This window comes from Cavia porcellus, unplaced genomic scaffold (assembly GCF_034190915.1).
Source record: "Cavia porcellus strain 051 isolate PalLab524CR breed Dunkin Hartley unplaced genomic scaffold, mCavPor4.1 scaffold_8, whole genome shotgun sequence".
In the NCBI taxonomy this organism is placed as follows: Eukaryota; Metazoa; Chordata; class Mammalia; order Rodentia; family Caviidae; genus Cavia; species Cavia porcellus.
In genome coordinates, this window is record NW_026947491.1 from 27,174,365 (window position 1) to 27,198,386 (window position 24,022).

The 24,022-nt window shown below is 40.2% G+C and overlaps 2 protein-coding genes and 1 pseudogene across 5 annotated transcripts in view; 2 read left to right on the forward strand and 1 right to left on the reverse strand.

Annotated features, from left to right (window-relative positions):
- Amn1 (antagonist of mitotic exit network 1 homolog) overlaps window positions 1–4,308 on the reverse strand; it is a 49,060-nt gene extending 44,752 nt beyond the window's left edge. For 2 of the 4 annotated variants that reach the window (XM_005002322.3, XM_005002321.3), the window contains exon 1: window positions 4,014–4,308. In XM_005002322.3, coding sequence (XP_005002379.1) covers window positions 4,014–4,051 — 38 coding nt within the window. In that variant the 5' untranslated portion in view covers window positions 4,052–4,308. Of the gene's footprint in view, window positions 1–268; window positions 377–4,013 lie in introns of all 4 variants that reach the window. The other 2 variants (XM_005002323.4, XM_003466775.4) reach the window with 2 other exon arrangements.
- Window positions 4,309–8,018: 3,710 nt separating this feature from the next.
- Window positions 8,019–12,194, forward strand: LOC100735907 (large ribosomal subunit protein eL13-like; annotated as a pseudogene).
- A 3,445-nt stretch (window positions 12,195–15,639) lies between these two features.
- LOC100715021 (elongation factor 1-alpha 1-like) lies at window positions 15,640–17,304 on the forward strand. The gene has a single exon (XM_063254512.1). The coding sequence runs from the start codon at window positions 15,640–15,642 to the stop codon at window positions 16,264–16,266; it is 627 nt and encodes a 208-aa protein (XP_063110582.1). The 3' UTR covers window positions 16,267–17,304.
- The last annotated feature ends 6,718 nt before the right edge of the window (window positions 17,305–24,022 follow it).

Below are 24,022 nucleotides of genomic sequence, written 5' to 3' on the forward strand. Positions count from 1 at the left end.
AAATGACTGAAGACTGTGTGCTGAACGCAACGGTACTTCTACAGCTCAGAAGACAGCCTCTGGTGTGGGTGGGCTGGGGCAATGGGCCCACACACTTGGGGCAGGTGCCCAGCGAGGAAGCAGCACATACAATCAGGTAGCAACACTGGGGGAAAGAAGTTTTATCACCATCCTGTCTCACTGCCCCTGTGAGACAGCTGGTCCCACCGCATTACCCACACTTCCGGCTGGGAAGAACAAGCTCCTTTTCACCAATGCTGTGACTTACAACTATTTGTGCACGCATTAAGCTTCTTGGTTCCTGATCTCCCAGCAGAAAAATGATGGTGTCTCTTTAGAGGAAAGTTAGACAGAAGAATGTATACATATAAAGAATCTGCAAAAAAAAAAAAAAATGTATACACACTTCAGGAAAATAATATATTTTTTTTTCAACATATGGTGTTAACCTCATATGGTGGACCCTACAGGATGTGGCATATTATAGAAAACTGACAGCACTGCCAGCCCTTAAGAGACTGAAAATGCACATAAGCAATCTCAGTAACCAAGGTTACCCAAGCAGTAGATTGCTGCACTAATAAATGTCTGGAAGCCGATGGAAACCACTTTGACCACCTCTTACCATTATAGAGACCAAAGATAAACTGTATTAATCTCATGATGCCTCAATAAATTTAGTATTAGAATATTTACACAAGTTTTTCTTTTCCTGAAGTACATACACATTTTTTGGCAGACTCAATATATAAAGTATACAGTAAATATATACATGGTATATATAACATGTATATACACATATACAAGTAAAGAAATAGGAGGCAGAGCCATCCATGCAATATGATTTGCTCTAAATGTTACAGTTAAGAGACAATTTATTAGTATTTAACCAATCAGTTTTATGAGTTCATCTAAAAAAGAAATGATTTTTTGGAAAAATATTCTGTTAGTTCTAATGTGTTATATAAAATCTCACCCTTTTCTCTGCACTCTCTTCCATAAATTAAATGATGGCTTCATCTATCACCCAGAAAATATTTACTCTCAATCTTTGCCACTACTTTCGGTCTCTCAGATTAGAAACTATCACCTCTTCTTGATATTCCTGCTGATTTTCTGTCTTCCAGCGATACTTCCTCTTCCCCAACAGTCTGTCACTATTCTTCCAACCAACAAAGCTGAAGACTTGGGCAATATCTGATCAGTCTCTTTCCTTGATTCCGCTATTCAAACTTATTTCCAGATCAAAGTATCCCCTAAGGCACTGCTACACAGCGCAAAGATGTACACCAAGGGCTGCTTCCTCCATAGAGGAAGTCACACCAGCTCGACTAAGTAGCGAGCTTAGTGACTCTGCTGACTGACTGTAGCTCTATCTGTACTTTGTTATAAACTAAAAACTGCCTGCTGACCAACTGCCAGCCTCAGACTATGCCTGCCCCAAAGGGTTACAAACTATACTGCCAAGGGCAAATATGGACCCTCACTGGGAGACATATGTGCTAGTGTGACAATATAAGCCATGTGGTCACCTTTTCTGCTTCACTTCCAAGTTTTGGATAATTTTCTTTACCTGTATTGCCAAGGAAAAGAGGAAACTCTTTTCACTAATGACTATGGTTTAAAGTTCTGCCCATATGAACCTAAATACACATACTCTTTATAATTTTTTTGTAGTTCTAGTGATTGAGCCCATGGAGTGCTGAGCTATGTCCCCAAGCCTTTTTTTGGTGACAAGCTCTCAATAACCTGCCCAGGCTGGCTCAAACTAGCAGACCTCTTTCCTCAGCCTCCCAAGTGGCTGGACTCACAGGTGGGCATCCCCCATACCCTGCTTCTCTTTACTTTGATAATAAGGGCATACTGCACACTCCAAGGCACCCCTCCACTTCCATAGGTTCTGCTAACCCCGTTTCTTTCCAAGATTCTGCAACAGTATGTTAAGGATCTCTCTATTCCTCAACTTTTACCTAATTCAAACCTTTCTCTGCTCTTGCATAGTCACAATATCTTCAGCAACTTCCCATTACTACAGAATTACTTTTATTTTTTCTGGATGCAAGGTTCTACTCCTAACTACATGGCTTCATGTTTCACTATTTTTACTTCCAATGTGTCCTCTAGTCCAACTGGAATACCACTTTCTGTTGTTCTCATATCTTATTATTATACTTCTTCTTAGGTGCATTTCTTTGAATTTCTGATTGTTGAGCGCTACCAATCTTCAAATGGGATCCCTTCTACAGAGCCTTCTAGTCTTATATGTTCTTTGCAAAAGAAATTTCAAAAAATCTTGTTATCCCTCTTTTCTAGTGTTGTTCTACCATTGCTACAGTTATTTACATACATATCTCAGTCTCCTCATATTGTACCTCCATTATGTTAGCTACTTTGTACAACCTTCAGCACAGGGATCCTTTTCCACATATACACTCTTCAAAAATACACGCTGAACTGAACCTTGAGAAACTCTGAAAAATAAAAAACTCTGGATACTTGTAAACGAAAGAACTAATTCTGACCCCTGGAATTCAGAGAATCATTCCTATGGAACCCCTGAGGAGGCTGCAAGAAATATGAGGAATTTAGATATAGAATGAAATTGAGTCCTAGGAAAAAAGGCAATTATCCCTTTTATGCTGCTTTCCATGGCAAGCAGGAGACAAAATTAATTTCTAACATAAATGAACATTTAACTGTATGTTAACTATTATTCTATACATTGTATGTACTGGATTTTAACATTTATCTTTCATTTTTTGAGGCAGCGTTTTGAAATGTAATTCAGGCCGGGCTTGAACTCCCGTAGCTAACCTAGTTAGGCCCTCCAACTAGCCATTCTCATGTCTTTTTTTTTTTTTTTTTTTTTTTTGTCTTTTTCCTTTTTATCGGTACCGGGGATTGAACTCACGGTACCGGGGATTGAACTCACGGTACCGGGGATCAAACTCATGACTGCCTGCTTGAAGGCAGGCGCTTATGCCGCTGAGCTAAATCCCCAGCCCCCATTCTCATGTCTTAACCTCCCAAGTGTTGGGACTGCAGGCACGCGTAGTAGCTTTTAATCTCCAAAACAGTTCAACAGTATATGCTAAAATAATACTGCCCTCCATTGACAGATGAGAACAGAAAAACCCAAACAGGTCGTATCATTTGTTCATGACTGTACAACTAGTAAATGTTAGTTGTATGAACAGAATTTTGTCTCATTCGTGGCTTGCGCTCTTAATCATTACTCTACCCTGCCTTGAGTGGTATAAATCAAACTGGATAAGGTGTTAAATTTATACCCCAAACTACAGCCAATTCCTTCTCTCAGGGGTCCAAAGTCTGAATCTACAAATGCGAGAACCAACTGATGGCTCTTTTATGAAAAATGACTTGTAGATCGATAGCCAAAAACAAAGTATTTATCTAAAAAAGCCGACAAGTAGGTAACTTTAAAAGCCAGTACATAGACATATCGTAAATCATAAACCCATGCTAACATATAATGTCAAATCTGATTCTTTTTAGGTTTTCAATAGATTGAGACTGTTCTTGGCGTCAAGCTATCTAATTTTTTAAGACAGCAATATTAACGGTCCAAAGCTCTTGGAGGAAAGCAATTGCCATGGTAACCATAATTTCCAGCACAATTTTTTGGGGAAAATAACAACAGTGACAACTGGTGATGTTTATTGTTCGCAAGGCACCCGTCCAAGGCTCCCGAGTGTCTTGCACATCCCTCGCCACGCTGCTAGGAGACGGGCCTCGCTCAGCTTCCCGGACCCCGACCCAGGGCGAGGCTCCGCGCCAGGACACCCACAGGCCGACCGAGCTCCTCCTGGCCACTCCGCGGCTCGGATCGGCGGAGGGGGCGCCTGCGAACGGGGACGTCGTGGGGGCGCCGGGGCCAGGTCGCCCGGCACGACCGACTTCCGCGGGCCGACGACGCGCTGGGGACGCGGGACCCAGGTGGGGAGCGGGCAGGGGAGCGGGAGGGAGAGCAGCACGGGGCGCGGCGGACTCACAGATCCAGGAGCCGACTGACCCGCCGCGGGCTCGACATCGCGGCCGCCCTGGAAAGCCTCTTGCGCGGTCCTGGGGTGTACGGCACCACACCAGGGACCGTCCGTCAACTCTCGGCCGTGCGCAGCGCGTAGGTCTCGGTGACGTCACACGGATCCGGGTGAAGGGCGTGGCCAGGCTCGAGGCCAGAGGAAAACAGAGCACTGTCGGGGCGGAGTCACGGCAGGCTGCGCAGAAGAGGGTGGGTGTGGTAAAATGCAGAGACTCCCTAGGCAGAAAAGCTACGGGGGAAGTACGGGTCCCTCTTCCCCGCGCGCGACCCGCCCTGCGCCTGCGCGGCCTCTCCAGCGTTCAAGTGCGCGGCCCCCCCTACGCTGCCGCGCACGCGCACAGACCGCTCCGGGACCGTCGTGGCTGCCCCTGGCAGTTAGGAACGGCGAGCGGAGGTCCGCACTGAGCTGCAAGGCTCGTTAAGGTTTTAAATTTTTCTTCTCCCATCCGTGAGTATATTCGGTATAAACCGGTGAAGTCGAAGTTTTTCAGCCTTATTTTATACATGAGAACATTCCAGGAAGAATTTCAATAGCGGCTAGGAAGCAACCACCAATCAGGAGTGGAAGGAAGAGCATCTTCCCCAGAGGGTGTGTCGCTCTCGTTCGCTGTTCAACGCTTGCAGCTTTGTAAATGCTTTTTCATTCTCTCTTGCAAAATGATGTATTTTTATTACTTACTTCAGTGCTGGGGATGGAACTCAGGGCCTCGCACACGGGCCAGGCATTCTACTACTGAGCCATAAAATAAATAAATAAATAAGTAAATAAATATTTAAAAGTTCTAAGATAATGTTTCCCCAAATCGCCCAGTGTTCTTGTTATCCCGAAGAAAAATTAGGAAGGAGACATAGAAGTAAACACATAGGTTTATTTGCAAAAATCAAAGATTAGTACACTGGTGTGAAGAGCTCAAGCCCAGAGAAGTTAAGGGTCAGACTCTATAAGGGTGTTATTGTCACTGTTTTTTTTTTTTTTTTTTTCCTTTCAAATAATCAGCTTTATTCACTGGTCCCATTAAAGTTTTTTTGGAGTTTCTTTCTGTGTTCAGTTTTTATCTTTTATTACTACGTGTAGCAGAAAATGTCCTCTTACCCCTGCCACTGTACTTAAGTTGCCCAGGTGATAGTTCTTGTTGCAGTTCCCGTTGCCTCTGTCTTTTAAACAGCTGGTCACTGTGATGCATATTTTAAGAATCTAAACAAAGACAGCAAGTACTCTACCTGTGTACTTCCCCTCTGTAAACCCATATAAGCCTCCCTCTCTGAGCCATCAGGGCTGGACATTTTGAGGGACAGTTGATTCCATCTGATGTTAAATAAATTGTCCCTAAACATTGGGTGTCATTTTGGTGTTTCTGTTTGCCATAGCACGTTTGTACCAAATGAGCCCATTCCTTATGGAGAGTTGATGCATGTACATAGCATATTTCAATTCTTTTTCATTCCCGTCCTCCATTTCTTGGTTCCCTTCCTATTTGTGAAAGGTCTGTCTACCTCCTATTAATGGCTTTTATTTTGCTCTTTATTTATAATTCAGGTTTTTCATATGAGAGAAACCTTGTGATATTCAAGCTTGTGTGTCTCATTTAGTTCACTTAACATTATGGTCTCAAGGGGTTGTGTCTGGTGGGAAGGTTTGTGTGAGGGGGTTAGGGGTCCCCCAAATGACCCTTTGTCTCTCTTTGGGCCCTTGCCCTCACTCCAGTGAAGATTGAAGAAGTGGGACTCTTAGTCATGACTGATATGGTGTGAAGTGAAGGTTCATTTAAAGTGTAGTGAATACAGAGGAAGCAGAAGAGCTATCCTGGCAGCAGAGTGAGTTACAAGAGATACTCTGCTAGGGATGCCCAGTGAGTTTCAGGTGTGCTCCTACTTACAAGGATAAGCTGGTTTTTATAAATAACTTTCACTGATTGGTGTTATCTAGGTCAGTCAGAATCTTAGCTTTTGTTCTGGGAAGGGGACAAGGTCAGTTGGGGATTTCTTAAGCATGTGAGTAACACTTTCACAAGGAGTACATTCTTAAGTATATGGTAGGGTACATTTCTCAAGTACATGATACACCGATCAGCATATGATGATTTTACAATATCAGCCATCCGGATCTTGTCGTATTTTTTTCACATGCACGTCTAATCTGCCCTACAAAGGTGCATCCACTTTCTTACAATGTAGTCCAGGTGGGCTTCAAGCTTGAGGTGATCCTTCTACCTCACAGCTGTGATCCCTGAAGGCTCACCGGTGTGACAGAATTTCTTCTCTCTGCTTTGTCGGACTGATCTGGAACTTGAGCTTCCTACTTTGGCTTCCTGTGTAGCTGGGATGGTGTAGGCAAACCATGGAGATGGGTTTTTGATTGTACATCAAGCTCTGTTTTGTAAGATCCTTGACCTTCTTGTGCTGCTCATTTAATCAATATATACAGTTCTTTCTTTAAATTTTATTTTAAAGAGGATAAAATCAAAACAGTAAAGCTAATCAGAACAAAACAGTGAAAGTGATACAGAACTTTAAAACAGGATAATAGGAAGTCAACAATGGTTACCATAATGCCTCTTGTTATCTTCAAAATTGCTGCCCATTACTATTCATTTCAATAAAATGAAAACAGTACAAAATAAAACTAATCAAAACAGAACATTGAAGACAACAAAACAGTGAAAGCAATATTGGATTAAAAAACAAGGTGGAATTCTCCCATAGTTCCTATATTCATGCTGTTATCCTCTCAATATATGCTAGACTACTGACTTTAGTCTTGCAAAATCAAGCAAAACAAGAATTAAGTTGTCTTTGTGTATCAGTTGCTATCAACTCAGCTGATTTGCTTATAGGGTGAGGGGCAGCTCTCTCTTCTTGTCTCTAAGCCCACATGCTGACTGGCTTCTTATTTCTCTTCCTGGCCCTGCATGGCAACTTCTAGCTCATAGGATGGGTGAATTGGCTTCTTGCATCTCTTCCTGGCCTTGCATGGCTGCTGCTGGCTTACAAGAAGCATCAACATATACTTCTTAAGCACTGTATGAGAGCCAAAGATTGTGCTGGTTGGGTATCGAGAATTCAGGGGTACACACTTACACTAACCAAGTCAAAGGACAATTAAAATAGTTATGTAGGACCAACAGCAGTGTGGCGGGGCAAGTAAGGTGGGAAAGGAATTGGTGGTCCATTAGGGACTACACATAGTGGAAAGACTATGCTGGGCAGTGACAAGAGATGAATGAAAAGTTGCCACCCTTTTTCTATGATGGATCAAATAGAAAATATTTTAGGTTTATGGGTTCTATTGGTTTGGTAATAACTCTTCTGTTTATAGTGTTATCAGGTAGCTCCTTCTATAAACAGCTTATCAAATGTTACTGGTTTTGGGTTGCTTACCTTTCCATCTAGAGTTAGGTTCCAGGTTCTGCTTGTTTTGAATGAAGAATTGAGTGAAATGAGCAAAATTATTGTAATCTCTTTTCTAGTCCACCTTACAATCCAGAAAATTGTAATTGTAATCCCATAGAAACATTACTGGAATTCCAGTGAGTTAATTCCAATCTCCAGTTAATTCCAATTCCAGTGAGTTAATTGCCACCTCCAATGCAACTCAAGGTGAGAGGAAAGACAGTGAGACATATTGAAAGTTATGGGCAGCCAAGTGGTAGTAATTCTGATCCAAGTGTGGATATACAGACAAAGGCGTTGACCTAATGTCTTTTCCAGAACTTATTATCTCGTGAAGAAGAGAGTGGTTGAAGGAGACTGACAGTGAAGATGGTGGGAATTATGTGAGCAAGGTCAGCTGAGCTGGCTGGGTGGAGAGCAAGGAGGTTGTTGCTTCAGTTTCTGATATGTAAACTTTTGTACCTGGGAAATCATAGCTTATTTTGAGACTCAGACTCAGACCAGTTGACATTCCTGGAGTATCTGGCTCTGCCTTCCTACTGTGTTCCACCATTTTACAGAGAACATGATGTGAGGAAACAGGAAATTCTTGGCCGATCTTAAGGATTACATCTCAGTACCTCAGCTAGACTTATTTGCATTGCTTAGAGCCAACTGAAGATGGCATAGTCCACCCTGTACATATTAGTATGTGGAAATAAGACTCAATTTTAACTAACACCAAGTCAGTTGTTCTGTATTCAAGGAGAGGTGCCCAGATTGTCTTCTACAAAATGCAGAAAACAAAGTATTTGAAAAAATTAAAGAGAGGAGTGAGGGAGAAACTGGCTCTGCAGAGCAAGCTTAGGCCAAATAAATGGGGGAAAAGCGAGATAAAAGTACATCCTGGAGAAAGCAGGTGGAGTAGCATAGCACGAGGAAAGCTGTGATCAGGAGCTCTTCTCAGCATGTGCCCTTTTATGCCATCTGACTCTCAAGAAGTACATCTGGGTCCTGAGAGGTGGTGCTGGGATCCCACTTCTCAGGCTGACATCAGGCTTAAGCCAACCTATTGGAAACTTAATTTTCACAGCTACAAATTCAGATCAAGAGTCTTCGGCAGAAAGGCAGAAATAGAAGGTATAGAAATGGATGAGCTCATCTAATGGGGCTGTGTGTAAAGTGAGAAGAGCAGCTAGTTCTTGGAGAGATTCTTGGGGAGCCCTGACTGCCTGGAAATTGACACCGAGGAGCAGGAGTAGGAAAAGAGGTAAGGAAAAAACAAGTCCAGTGCTGCAAAAGGTAAGTGATCAGAACTGTCCTAGAAGGATCAGGGAGACACTACAGAAGTGGTTTAATAATAGGAAGGTTATTGAGGGTACCTGAGGTGCTAGTGAAGGATGAAAATGCATCTTACTGGCATGAATGAGATCTGAAGATGTCTGTAGTAGAGCGCTTGCTTTGCATGGGAGACACTGGGTTCAATCTCCAGCACAGGAAAGGAAAAAGGAAAAAAAAAAGTGCACACATGAGTAGCTGACCTCTCAAGAAATCCTTCCTGGGAAGAACTCCTATCAGGCTCATACTAGAAGAGAAATACTGCTCACCAGTATAGCTGTGCTTCTAAGAAAGCCAACGGGGCAGCTCTCAACTATTATTTATGGAGAATCTGAAGTGTTAGCATGGGAAATATTTACAGATGCTTATGTAATCATCAAGTAAGTCTTAGGTATCATGTTTGTTATAGTTAAAAGTGAAGCCTTTCCTATGTGAAAAGGCCTATCAGAGTCCCAAGACCAGCTCTGTTTGAGGGCCTAAGAGAGAGATATACAGTACATCCAGGGCCTGCAATACAACTTAGCCCCCCCCCTTTAAAAAATTATTGAATTTCAAGATTGTGATAACAGATAGTTAAACCAAAGGTAAACAAAGTTTGTGTGACTACATGTTGCCCATCCAAGAAGCCAATCCTGGGTGCATCCAACCATAAGACTCCCCAGAAAAAATTAGTGACAGCCACCAACAATTCAGGAACTTTTGTCAAAATAAAATACAGAGACAAAAGCAGAGGGAAATATTTTTACTAGCAGTTCAAGAAAATCAGGCTTATGTTTTCCATTCAGCTGGTCAGCAGCCTAAGAGGCGGCCATGACCCAGATGGAATGGCATGATTTTGAAGTGCCCTTTCCACAAGCACTGGCAGCAGCTCATGGCTACATGATTCAATCAGTCAGCTCAGAAGATCTGCAGGCACAAGGCCTGCCAGGCAAAAGTGTGCCACATAGCCTCTTACCCCGAGTCCGTGCCCATCCGGCCCATCTTTCACTGATCCACCATAGGATATCACACTAAGGTCCCAGTCAGCAAGGACTTCAGTCTGGAGGAGGTGCACGTGACTGGTATTCACAAGAAGGTGGTCTGGACGTGGGTATGTCAGTGGATGCAAGGAGGCAGAACAAATCCACTGAGTCCCTGCAGGCCAATGTGCAGTGGCTGAAAGGGTACTGCTCCCAATTCATCCTCCTTCCCAGGAAGTCATTGGCCCCCAAGGAGGGAGACAGCTCTGCTGAAGAACTCAGATTGGCCACCCAGTGATGACCTGTGATGCTCATTAGGAACATCTATAAGAAGGACAAGGCCAGGGTCATCACGGAGGAAGAAAAGAACTTCAGGGCATTCGGCAGTGTGCGCATGGCGTGTGCCAAAGCCCACCTCTTCAGCATCTGGGCAAAGAGAGCCAAGGAAGCTGCAGAGCAGGATGCTGAGAAGAAAAACTAAAGCACTGTTGGGATCTTGTTTTATAATAATGCTCAGAAAAAGCTAAAAAATAAAAAAAGGAAGTCGGGCTTTCAGGAATTGTATCTCATCAAATTGAACAACAGAAATTTAAAGTTCAGCTAAGGCAGTTAACTGTTTATTGGACAAAACAAATTGTTCCTGTCTTTTAATAAAGAAAACACAGGATATTCCTGTTTTTGTGGTTTATCTGTGGAGGAAAGCTTTTTAGTATTTCCTGTTGATGATTTACCTTGGAATGCAAAGTTATTAGGAATGCAAGTATTTTAGAGTATGGCAAATGATTTGACTGTAGAGTATCCTTTCCTGTCCTTGTTGCAGTCCAGGAAAGTTTACATTTGTAATCCCAAGGAGAAGTTACTGAAATTCCAGTGAGTTAATTCCAGTGTACCACTGCCAGTGCAACCCCCATCAAGAAGAAAGACACTAAGGCATATATACAGTTGTAGGGAGCCAAGGGGCCCTAAGTCCAGCCAAGAAGATGGTTCACTGGAACAAAGGCCATGATCCAGGGCCCAACCTGGGTTTTATTAATTCTCCATGAGGGGAGTGGCTCAGGGATGAGTGACAATGAGAGTGGCAGGAAATACGTGACTGCCATGACTACTGAGCTGGGCTAGGTAGGAGGTCTGAGATCACCTCTGCTACAGCATGAAATGCAAGAACTATGGGGCTGGGGATTTAGCTCAGCGACATAAGTGCCTGCCTTGCAAGCAGGCAGTCGTGAGTTCGATCCCTGGTACCGGTAAAAATGAAAAAGACAAAAAAAAAAAAAAAAAAAAAAAAAGCAAGACATGCAAAGAGCAATCTGCATAACACAGCTGAGTTAGTATCTAATAATTTGGGGTCAGTGCTTTAGTTCTGGTGTACAATCCTTTTTTGCCTTGGGAAGTCATGGCCTCTTTCTCAAGGTCCATTGCAGCGACATTGTAGAGCACAGCTCTTTATCCCACCAGACTCAACCACGTATTTGGGGAGTCACTGAGTGGGGTAACACTGATCTTTCACTTTACTTCAGAGGTTACACATTAGCTCCTCAGCCAGTCCAAATTACACTGCTTAAAGCCAATTAGAGGGACAAAAAAAAAAAAAAAAAAATAGCCTAGCCAACTCTGTATATATCAATCATGGAGATAAGGCCAAATTTATCCAAAATGGAGGATAGTAATACTTTGTTGTCATGCCACATGTAAATTATATACAAGTGGCACATCTTTACCTCATTCCTATGAGAAAATAGGGCAGGCTTAAAAATTTTTTTAAAAAAATATAAAATTGATATAGGAGACGGGGTGGCAGAGCTATCTGGAGAAATGAACAGGACATGTCAATCACAAGACCCCAGGACAGCATCAGTTCCTTCTCAGGAGCCAATGCATGGAGCTTCTGAAGAGCTACCATGAGATGTGGACAGCATAAAAGGGATGGGACACCATCCTGCTATCGTGACTCCTCATGATAGCCCTCTCTGCATCTGATGTGGTTGCAAAATTTTATTTTTGCTTTTATCCTTTCCTCTCTTTGTTCAGCCCAAGTTCACTCTACAGAGCCAGTTTTTCCCTTACCCCATCACCCTGCACTTTTCAAATAAACTTTTGGCATTGTTGTTTGCTTGTCTCCTCCCACTCTTTGTTTGAGAGGAAAAAGACCTAGAATACATTTAATTGATGGGCCAATTCCAAAGGAGCCACCTGACAACAGTATGATGTCAGATTCCAAATTGGAAACAGTAATTCCCATGCTCATGGATTCCTAGGCACCTTTAAAATCTTTCATTGGCTGGAATACATGATTTATTATGTTTCTAGGTTGTGGACCTGATACCACATATGACTTAGTAACCAACAGGAAACAGATGGGCAAAGCAAAGCAGATAAACAAGGAGATATTTATAAAGAGGTTGTTTACAAAGATATTGGAAGGAGCTGGCATGTAGCTCAATGGTAAAGTGCTTGCCTCCCACATATGAGGCACTGGATTCAAACACCAGCACCATTAAAAAAAAAAAAAAAAAAGGAATGGTCAAGGATTTAGTTTAGTGGCATAAGTGCCTGCTTGACAAGCTTGAGGTTGTGAGTTTGATCTCCAGTACCACCACCATCACCACCATCAGCAATAAAAAGAAATGGACAGAAGAGGTTTAATATCAAAGGAAAAGCATTAAGCCCTTACCTCTCCTGGTCCTGAGAGGGAGCTGTGGTTTTACTCTGAAGCATCCCCCAAAGACTGCTGTATGGAGGGTGCCGGCTTCATCAATGGATTAATCCATTATTTTAATTTCATAATAATAAGAGATACTTGTAGTTTTTTACCAAGGTGCTGAGACTTTAAATCATTATCTTTGTCTGGTTAGATTTAGTTGTTAATCTTATTTTTTAACATAAAATTTGTACCTCAGGAAAATTATTGATCTTTTGCTATGGGAAAATGCCTGTTATTTCTGCCAGATGGACTCTAAAATTCTATTAATCTCAGATGGGTGGTACCAATAATCCCAATCCTTCCTTTTATCCCTTAGGGAAATACGCAAAATTAGCCATTGTGAATTTGTGGTCCCCAACAAAAAGGAGAATGGAAAAGGATTATATGGAGTGAATAACAGCATGTATGGTGATTTCTAGAATTGTCAGCCCTAACAGCAGGAGAGAAACAGTCCATGGCAGAGCAGGCAAGAGGCAGTGAGCCTCAAACAATGAACCTCCCAGACTTTTATTCCATCTATATTACAAGTCTATTGGATGGTGCCACTGACATCTAGGGTGGGGATTCCTATGATGCACCTCTAGAACCATACTGAAACAATCAATTTACTAATTTAGTTATCACATAACCTTAATCCATATTCATACCCCAAATCCATCATCACATACCACATGATCTAGCCCCTTTCAAGAAGTCTCACCTGTGAGACTATGAACCTTTGGGGGATAATTAAATATTTTATATATATATATATATATATATATACACACACACACACACCATAACACATAAATAACACCATGGCATTAGTTTAATTAATAATTAATATTAATTTAATAATTAAATATTAATTTAAGAATTGATTAATAGCATATCATGGCTTTAATTTTGATAGGCTATAAAATTATAGAGCCACAATATATGCTTCAGGATAGAGGGAATGCACAAACAGATTGAGCAAAAAATGCACATAGTGGGATTGCATTTACATACATAACTTCAAGATGGGTAATATTAAGCAACATTATTTAAGGATGGTTATATATGTGATAAAAGCAAAGCAAGAGATTCGCTATCACACACATGCACAGAGACGTTCAAAGAAAACTATTTATCTCTACCAAAATCAGCATTGAGCAGGAAGCACCAAAACAGGTAGGAGAAGAGTTCCTTTTTAAATGAAGCACAAAAGTTTTAATTTGATGAAGTACAACTTACCCATTTTTTCCTCCTTGTTTCATGTACTTTTTTTGATGTGTGTCATATTGAAGAAGTCCTTGCTAAATTCACAGGCAAAAAGATGCACTTCTGTGTTTTCTTAGAGCATTGCATTTAGATTTTGGACCCATTTTGGGTTAAAGTTTGTGTATGGGGAGAGGCAGAGGATTCAACATCATTCCTTTTCTATTGGGTCCCACTTTTGTATCTGCATGTGCATATACATGGATATTTAATCTATAATATCAGTATTTCATATCTGATTCTGTATGTATATTTTATAGTTTTAAAAGCACAAATAAGGGATAATTGGCTTAGATACTGTTTGCAGTACCTCTCTGTGGAGAAGGTGGAGTGAAACAAAGAACCAATCAGGAAAACCCTGGGACTGTCCTTGAGTTTTGGGCTGAAGCAAAAGGATGGATGATGAAGCCATCAACTAAGATAATGAGAATGCACAAGGAACAGAGTTTTGGGGAGAATGTCTCTAGGATAGGTTAAATTTGAGAAACTTTTTCATTACCCAAGTGTGAAACTCAAAAGGCAATTGGTATGTGAGACCCAAGTTCAGGGAAGATATAGGGATATCAATATATGTTTGGGAATTTATAGCAAGTGGTTATTATAAAACCATGGACCTGGTTGAGACTGCATAGAGAAGCACTACCAATAAAAAAAGAGAAAAGCAGGAAACCATTTAGTTGCATGCCTGTAATCCCAGCACTTCGGGGGCTGAAGGAGGAAGATGGAAATTCAAACCCAGCCTAGATTATTATAAAAATTCCATTCCACTGACCTTATTGTGGTCCATAAGCGTCCACATTTATAATTCCAGGGAAGTTATTGGAATTCCAATAAGGAATTCCAGTCTACCATTTCCAGTGCAACCCACAGCAGTTGTGGGGAGCCAAGAGCGTCCTAGGTCCAGTTAGAATGATGACTAACTAGAATAAAGGCCTTGACCCAGGGCCAAACCCAGGCTTTATTAGTTTGTGAAAAGAAGAGTGAGTTGGAGTTCAATGACTGTGAGAGGAGAGGAAAGTATGTGAGTGCTGTGAGCTGAGCTAAGCAGAAGGCACAATAGCACCTCTACAATATGCAGAGAGAGGTACGCAGAAAAATTAATCTACAAATTGTAGACTGAGGAAGTATCTTGTGTTTTGGGGTCAGTGTTTGGTTTTGATGTCTACCCTTCATGCCTTGAGACATCATAGACTCTTTCTCAAGCATCAGTCTCAGCCTAGCTCATGTGTAAGTACTCAGGAGCTACAGGTAGGATGTAACTGACCTATCACACTGCTTTAAAGACACACATCAGTATCTCAGCTAGACACATTTGTATTGTTTAAGGCCATTTGAAAGGATAAAAAATATCCTAACCAGCTCTGTATAAGTCAACACATGGAAATAGGGCCAGGTTTAGTGAACATGGAGATAAATGTTCTTCTTTCAAGGAGAGCCATCCTGGTGGTTCTCCACACTAGACAACTCAGCAATTTAGAGATGGTTTCTAAAAACAAGTAAGAAAAATTAGAAACTTTGCATATAGATATGTCAAAGGCCGTGCTCTATTCCCCAGTGTTACCAAGGGGTGGAGAGTACCTTAGAGCCAACTGTAGCTCAGCGGCGTAAGCACCTGCCTTGGAACCAGGCGGTTGTGAGTTCGATCCCCGGTACTGATAAAAATGAAAAAAAAAAAAAAAAAATCTCAATACTTAGAAGAGCAGAAAGTAGGTTCTTGAAAGTAGGTTCTTGAGACTGGGAAGGAGAAACTGGAGATGGAGGGGAAGACAGTGATTTTAGGAAAGCTTAGAGAAGCAAGGGTTCCAAAAAGATAGGTTTAATACTTAGTATTGTAATAAATAAATATTTGAACATCACTAAAATGTTAATATGGGAAACTAATCATTAGAACTGGCAAGGTCTTTTTCGCAATGGGTTTGCCACGAGAGCACAGGTGTAGTGAAAACCACCACTAAATCAAAGGCAACATGGGGAAGGAAAAGACTCACATTAATATCGTCGTCATTGGACACATGGATTCCGGCAAGTCCACCACTACTGGCCATCTGATCTACAAATGTGGTGGCATCGACAAAAGAACCATTGAGGAATTTGAGAAGGAGGCTGCTGAGATGGGAAAGGGTTCCTTCAAATATGCCTGGGTCTTGGGTAAACTGAAAGCCGAGCGTGAGCGTGGTATCACCATTGACATCTCCCTGTGGAAATTTGAGACCAGCAAGTACTACGTGACTATCATTGATGTACCTGGACACAGAGACTTTATCAAAAACATGATTACAGGCACATCCCAGGCTGACTGTGCTGTCCTGATTGTTGCTGCTGGTGTTGGTGAATTCGAAGCTGGTATCTCCAAGAATGGACAGACCCGTGAGCATGCCCTTCTGGCTTACACCCTGGGTGTGAAACAACTAATTGTCGGTGTTAACAAAATGGATTCCACTGAGCCACCCTACAGCCAGAAGAGATACAAGGAAATTGTTGAGGAAGTCAGCACCTACATTAAGAAAATCGGCTACAACCCTGACACTGTAGCTTTTGTGCCAATTTCTGGTTGGAATGGTGACATGTTGGAGCCAAGTGCTAATATGCCTTGATTCAAAGGATGGAAGGTCACTCGTAAAGATGGCAATGCTAGTGGAACTACACTGCTTGAAGCTTTGGATTGCATCCTTCCACCCACTTGCCCAACTGACAAGCCTTTGAGGCTGCCCCTCTAGGATGTCTACAAAATTGGTGGTATTGGTACTGTCCCTGTGGGCCAAGTGGAGACTGGTGTTCTCAAACCTGGCATGGTGGTCACCTTCGCTCCAGTCAATGTGACAACTGAAGTAAAGTCTGTTGAAATGCACCATGAAGCTTTGAGTGAAGCTCTTCCAGGAGACAATGTGGGCTTCAACGTCAAGAACGTTTCTGTCAAAGATGTTCGCCGTGGCAATGTTGCTGGAGACAGCAAAAATGACCCACCGATGGAAGCAGCTGGTTTCACTGCTTAGGTGATTAGCCTGAACCATCCTGGCCAGATCAGTGCTGGCTATGCCCCTGTACTGTATTGTCACACAGCTCACATTGCTTGCAAGTTTGCTGAGCTGAAAGAAAAAATTGATCGCCGGTCTGGTAAGAAGCTAGAAGATGGGCCCAAATTTTTGAAATCTGGTGATGCTGCCATTGTTGACATGGTTCCGGGCAAGCCCATGTGTGTTGAGAGCTTCTCTGATTATCCACCTCTGGGTCGTTTTGCTGTTTGTGATATGAGACAGACAGTTGCTGTGGGTGTCATCAAAGCAGTAGATAAGAAGGCTGCTGGAGCTGGCAAGGTCACCAAGTCTGCCCAGAAAGCTCAGAAGGCTAAATGAATATTACCGCTAATACCTGCCACCCCAGTCTTAATCAGTGGAGGAAGACCGGTCTCAGAACTGTTTCTCCCAATTGGCCATTTAAGTTTAATAGTGAAAGACTGGTTAATGATAACAATGCATCGTAAAACCTTCAGAAGGAAAGGAGAATGTTTTGTGGACCGTTTTTTTGTGTGTGTGTGTGTGGCAGTTTTTAAGTTATTAGTTTTTAAAATCACTTTTTAATGGAAACAACTTGACCAAAAATCTGTCACAATTTTGAGACCCATTAAAACAAAAGTTCAATTTTAAAAATTAAAAAAAAAAAAAAAGAACTGGCAAGGTGAAGATGGTTGGCAACTTTTTTATTTTAAAAAGGTTAAGATAAAAGAGGACATAACAAAACAGATCAGAACAGAACAATTTAAGCAACATAGTGTTTCACCACAAGACAACCTGACATAACAGTAGCTGCCATAGTGTCTCTTTCCTTGAAATATTTGAGTATATCTTCATATACTATAGTATCAAACATAGCAAAATAGTATAAAACCATTTAAGAGAATGAAAATATTACAGGGTATTCAGAACCAACTAACAGAAAATGAACAATGGTTACTATATTATCTCCTTGTCCATAAAAAATTTTGTTTATACTATCGCACATAATAAAATCCAGTAAGATACAACATGATAAAACCGATGGAGACAGAAGAACAAAAGCTTGGTAGGACTTCAAAACAAGATGGTATTAAATCAGCCTTAGCTATTATAAGGTCTTGTTTTCTCCAAAATAGTTGTTCATACCATCATAAACAATAAAATCAAACAACCCAGAATAAAATCATTCCAACTAATGAATGAAAACATTATAAGGCTTCAAAACAATGTAATGGGGAATCATGATTGCCACATAGTTTTATGTATTCTTACCATTTCTTACATTAGGGAGACTATTTGGTATTTATACATGTGAGTTTGATTTATTTTGCTTATGAGTATGTTCTCAAGCTACATCCATTTATTTATAAATATGTCAATGTGATCATTCTGTCTTTTTCTTTTTTTATCGGTACCAGGGATCGAACTCATGACCGCCTGCTTGCAAGGCAGGTGCTTATGCAGCTGAGCTAAATCCCCAGCCCTAATGTGATCATTCTTTTAGCTGAGTATTACTCCATTGAATAAAAAAATCACAACTTTTTTATCCATTCCTCAGTTGATGGACACTTAGGCTGTTTCCAAGATCTGGCTATTACAAATTGTGCTGATATAAACATGGGTGCACATATATCACTGTGGTATGATGCTTTCAGTTCTTCTGGGAATATGCCTAGAAGTGGAATAGCTGGAACAAATGGGGCTTCCAATCCCAGCTTTTTGAGAAATCTCCAGACTGACCACCACAATGGTTGCACCAGTCTACACTCCCACCAACAGTGCAGGAGAGTTCCTTTTTTGCCACAGCATCTCCAGCATTTGCTGTTGGTAATTTTCTTGATCCTGGCCATTCTTTCAGGAGTGAAATGGAATCTCAGTGTGGTTTTAATTTGCATTTCTCTGATAACTAATGATGATGAATATTTTTTCATGTCTTTATCTGCCATTTGTATTTCTTCATCTGAGAAGTGTGTATTCATCTCAGATGCCCATTTTTGGATTGGATCTTTGAATTTTGGGGTCTGATTTTTTAAAATTCTTTATATGTTTTAGACAGAAGTCCTTTGTCTGAGGAACAGTTTATTAAGATTTTTTCCTAGCTTGTGGGCTTTCTTTTTACTATGCTGGAGATTTCTTTCTTTTTGTCTTTTTTCTTTTTATCGGTACCGGGGATTGAACTCACGATTGCCTGCTTGCAAGGCAGGCGCTTATGCTGCTGAGCTAAATCCCCAGCACCTGCTGGAGATTTCTTTTGACATGCAGAAACTTTTTAATAAGACGTGATCCTAGTTATTGGTTCTTGGAAGTGGTTGCCATGTAGTTTGATTCTTGTTCATGAATTCTCTACCTACTCCTATGTCATCAAGGTTTTTACCCAATTTGTCTTCCAATAGATTTAGTGTTTATGTTTTCATATTCAGATCTTTGATCCATTTAGATTTTAATTTAGTACATGGTAATAGTCATGGGTCTAGTTTTATTTTTTGACACATACAGAGCCAGTTTTTCCAACACCATTTATTAAGAGACTGGGTTGTTTTTCTGGTGAACATGTTTGGCCCCTTTTTAAAAGATAAGGTAGTTGAGTGTGTTTATAGTTGTGGTTGTATCTTCTAATCTATTCCATTGATCTTCAGCTCTGTTTTGATTCCAGTACCATGCTGATTTTACTACAGTTGCTTTGTAGTATACCTTCAAGTCAGGCATTGTGATGCCTCCTGCCTTGCCTTTGCTGCTTAGAACTGTCTTTGCTATTCTAGGTCTTTTCAGGCTCCAGATGAATTTAGGAGTGATTTCTCTAGATCTATGAGGTATGTTGATGGTATTTTTATTGGGATTGCGTTGAATCTGTATAACAGTATTGGGAGAATGGCCATTTTTACAATATTTATTCTTCCTATCCATGAGCAAGGGATGTCTTTCCATTTTCTGTGATCCTCTTTGATTTCTTTTTTCAAGGTATTGTAATTTTTCCTGTATAGGTCTTTCACTTCTTTTGTGAGACTGATTCCTAAGTATTTCATATTTTTGGATGCTAGTGAGAAGGTTGTGGCTTCTCTTATTTCTCAGTGATTTTGTTGTTGGTATATAGGAATCCTATTGATTTTATATCCAGCTACATTACTGAATTTATTTATTATATCTAGGAGACTTTCAATGGCCTTTTGGGGGTCTTCTATATAGAGTATCATCTCATCTGCAAATAATGATAATTTAACTTCCTCTTTTCCTATCTTTACCCCTTTTATTTTTCTCTCTTGTCTAATTGTTCTGGCTAGTATTTCCAGTACTATCATGAACAGGAGCTGTGATAGGAGACATCCTTGTCATGTGCCTGATTTTAATGTAAAGTCCTTCAGTTTTTGGCCATTTAGTATGATACTGGCTGTTGGTTTGTCATAAATGGCCTTTTCATATTGAGGTAAAGACCATCTATTCCAATTTTCTGTAAGGTTCTTATCATGAATGACTGTTGGACTTTATCAAAAGCTTTTTCTGCATCTATAGAAATGATCATGTGATTCTTTACTTTTGACTTTATTTATATGTTGGATTACATTGATTGATTTACATATGTTGAACCACCCCTGCATGTGGGATGAATCTCGCTTGGTCATGGTGTTTATATATCATCTTCTTGATGATTTGTTGTATCCTATTTGCCAATATTTTATTAAGAGTTTTTGCATCCTTGTTCAGTAAGGACATTGGCCTGTAGTTCTCTTTTTTAGTTGGGTCCTTCTCCGGTTTTGGTACTAGAGTAATATTTGCTTGCAGGAATGACTTAGGAAGGATTGCTTCCTTTTCAATTTTATTGAAGAGTTTGCAGAGTGTCGGCATTAAATCTTCTTTGTATTTGTTGTAGAATTCCTCAGTGAATCCATCTGGGCCTAGGCTCTTCTTTGTAGGTAAGGACTTAATTACATTTTCACTTTCATTAATAGAAATTGGGTTATTCAGCAGTTTTACATCTTCTTGACCTAGCTTTGATATTTCATATGTTTCTAGGAATCTGTCCATTTCTTCGTGTTATCAAACCTGTGAGAGAAGTGATTTTCAAAATAGGTGTTGATGATATACTGTATTTCTATAGAGTCTGTAGTGATTTCACCTTTTTCATTCCTTATTGCATGAATTTGAGCTTTTTCTTCCCTTTTTAAAATAGGATTCCCTGGGGGCTATTAATGTTATTTATTCTTTCAAAGAACCAACTCTTTGATTCATTGATTCTTTGGATTATTTTCTTAGTCTCTTTTGCATTAATTTCTGCTCTGATATTTATAATTTCCTTTCTTCTTTTGACTTTGGGCTTGACTGGCTCTTCTTTTTCTAGATGTTTGAGGTGTAATATCAGGTTGTTTATTTGTATTCGTTCTGTTTTCCTGATGTGGGAACTCAGTGCAATATATTTTCCTCTGAGGACTGCTTTCATTGAATCCCACAGATTCTGATAAGTTGTATTTGAATTTTCATTTGCTTGTAGGTATTGTTTAATTTCTTCTTTAATTTCCCTGTGACCCATTGATTATTCAAGAGTGCATTATTCAATTTCCATGTATATATGGGATTTTTGCAGTTTCTTTTATCATTAATTTCTAGTTTCATGGCACTATGATCCGATAACATGCAAGGGATAATTTCAAGTCTTTTGCATTTATTTAAATATGTTCTGTGGGTTAGTATATGGTCTATTTTAGAGAATGTCCTATGTACTGCTGAGAAGAATGTGTATTCTGATGTTGTTGGATGGAACACTCTGTATATGTCTATCAAGTCCATTTGTTCACAGGTGTGATTCAGTTCTGTTATTTCTTTGCTGATTTTCTGCTTGGTTGATCTGACCCTTGGTGTCAATGGTGTGTTAAGGTTTCCTGTTATAATTGTGTTATTGCTAATACAAATCAGAATCAAATCATCTGAAAATGTAATTTTGCCAGAGGCTTGTTTTGCTTTCTCTCTAGGCATATATCCAGGAACTTCACAGCAATTTTTCACCTACCTGTGATAACAGTGAGAATTACATATTCTCATAGGTAAGATGTGTGACACTGAATAAATATCTGTAATTTGGGTTTCTTTGTAACTTTAGAAAAGAATTGTTCAATTTGGTATTACACTGTTTGATTCTAGTAATGAAAACTTCAATTAGCTTACTGATGTTTTGTTTGATCAATTCTGCCATTGATCCATTCTTTTAATTGTTGAATTGCGACCATTTACATTAATGGTTATAACTGTTATATATTGGTTTATTGTTGACATGTTATCTTTCTGCTGTTGCATCTTTATCTTTCCGTTCTGTTTAATTGTCTGCTTTGCTTAGTGGTTTTTTCCTAAGTGTATCTAAACTATCTTTCAGTATTCTTTGCAGGGTTGGCTTGGTGATCATGTAGTTCTTCAGCTGTTCTTTGTCATGGAAGTATCTTACTTCTCCATCCATTTTGAAGGACAGTTTTGCAGGGTACATCAGTCTATGTTGGAAATTGTTTTCCTTTCACTCTATGATCTTCTCTTTATTGTTTGTGCTGAGAAATCTGCTGTGAGTCTGATAGGTTTTCCTTTATAGGTGATCTGTCTTTTCTCTCTAACAGCTTTTAATATTCTATTCTTACACTGGATTTCTGGGATGATGATGATGATATGTCTGGGTGTAATTTTATTTTGATTAGGCTATTTGGAGTTCTATATGCTTCACTGATCCTGATGTCAGTTTCCATTCTCATGTTTGGGAAATTTTCAGCTCTTACTTCTCTAAATATCCTCTTGACATCTTTGTGTTGTCCCCTTCTTTTTCACTTATCCCTATCAATCTTATGTTGTTTTTCTTTAGTCATCTTGCAGCTGTTGAATTGTTATTTCCTGATTCCTTGTTATTTTTAAAAGGTCTTTCCTTTCCTTTTCACTAGCTGCAATCTTGTCTTCAAGGTCTGAGATTCTATCTTCACTTTCGTTGACATGGTTTTGACAACTTTCAGTGGAATTTTTGATTTTCTATATATCTCTTTGAATCTGCTTCATGTATTCTGTTTGTTTCTATATTGTTCATCCAGGGATTCTATCTTTTTGTTTTGTCCCTCTAATTTTTAAAATGTGTCTTCTTTAGTTGTGTTCAGCATCTCTTTCATTACTTTTATCATTTCTTGTTTTACCTGGGAGATTATTTCTAGTTTGAATTCCTTTAACACTTCCTGGAGCTGCTTCTTTATTTCAGTTGCTATTATGTCCAATATTTCAGGTGTATGGTACATATTTTCTTCTATATACATAGCTCCTAAGATTTCTTAGGATGGGCTGGAGGTCTGAGATTGCATTTTGGTATTTTGTTTTGTCATTTTCCTATATTTCTGTGCTTCAAGTGGTGTTCCAATGCTTCCCCTGGGACTGTTAGAAATTGTCTTCTATGCCTTCAGCTCCTGGGACTCTGGCCGCCCGGTTCCCAGGATTGAGAGAAGTTCACTGGGTGGCCTTGGTAGGCCCGAAACCTGCGGAGCCCATTGAGTGTGGCAGGAAGCTGGGAAGTTCCTTGACTACTGGGAGTGATGATCTTAAACTCCCAGGGTGTGGGATGGTGCGTGGACACTCACCTCCAGCCGCTCAGTTTCCCAGATTGAGAGAGGGTCACTAGGGGTGGTGCAGGCAGTCCCAAGACCTGTGGTGTTGGTTGGTCGAGTGTGGCAGGAAGCTGGGGAGTTTCTTGGCCAGTGGGGATGGTTGGCAACTTTAATAGAAATGTTTTGTGTAAGAAGCAGGCTTTTAAAAGCCTGATTGAATTAAATCGGTCTCTTTACACAGCACAATGGGCAGTTCTATATGTTCAGTACTAATTCACTTTCTTTTTCAATATCCTTGAGTAAGATCAGGAGGTGTGTGACTGATAACCCACCGTCTTCAGGAATAAAGTGTCCTGGCATTAGAGCTCAGCTGGGGTAGCATCGGTATCACCCTGCACACCTTTTCCGGTCATTCTTTCACTACGAATGCTGTTAATGTTACAAAATGTCAAACAAATCATCTGAAAATGTAATTTTGCCAGAGGCTTGTTTTGCTTTCTCTCTAGGCATATATCCAGGAACTTCACAGCAATGTTTCACATACCTGTGATAACAGTGAGAATTACATATTCTCATAAATAAGATGTGTGACACTGAATAAATATCTGTAATTTGGGTTTCTTTGTAACTTTACAAAAAATTGTTCAATTTGGTATTACACTATTTAATTCTAGTAATGAAAAATTCAATTAGTTTACCAATGTTTTGCTAGAAATTGAAATGAAAGCCTTGTTAACTTTGTGTCAACATGAGAGTATCTTAGAAGGTAACTGTGAAAAAGAATAGCTGGATTGCTGCTTTGTAGA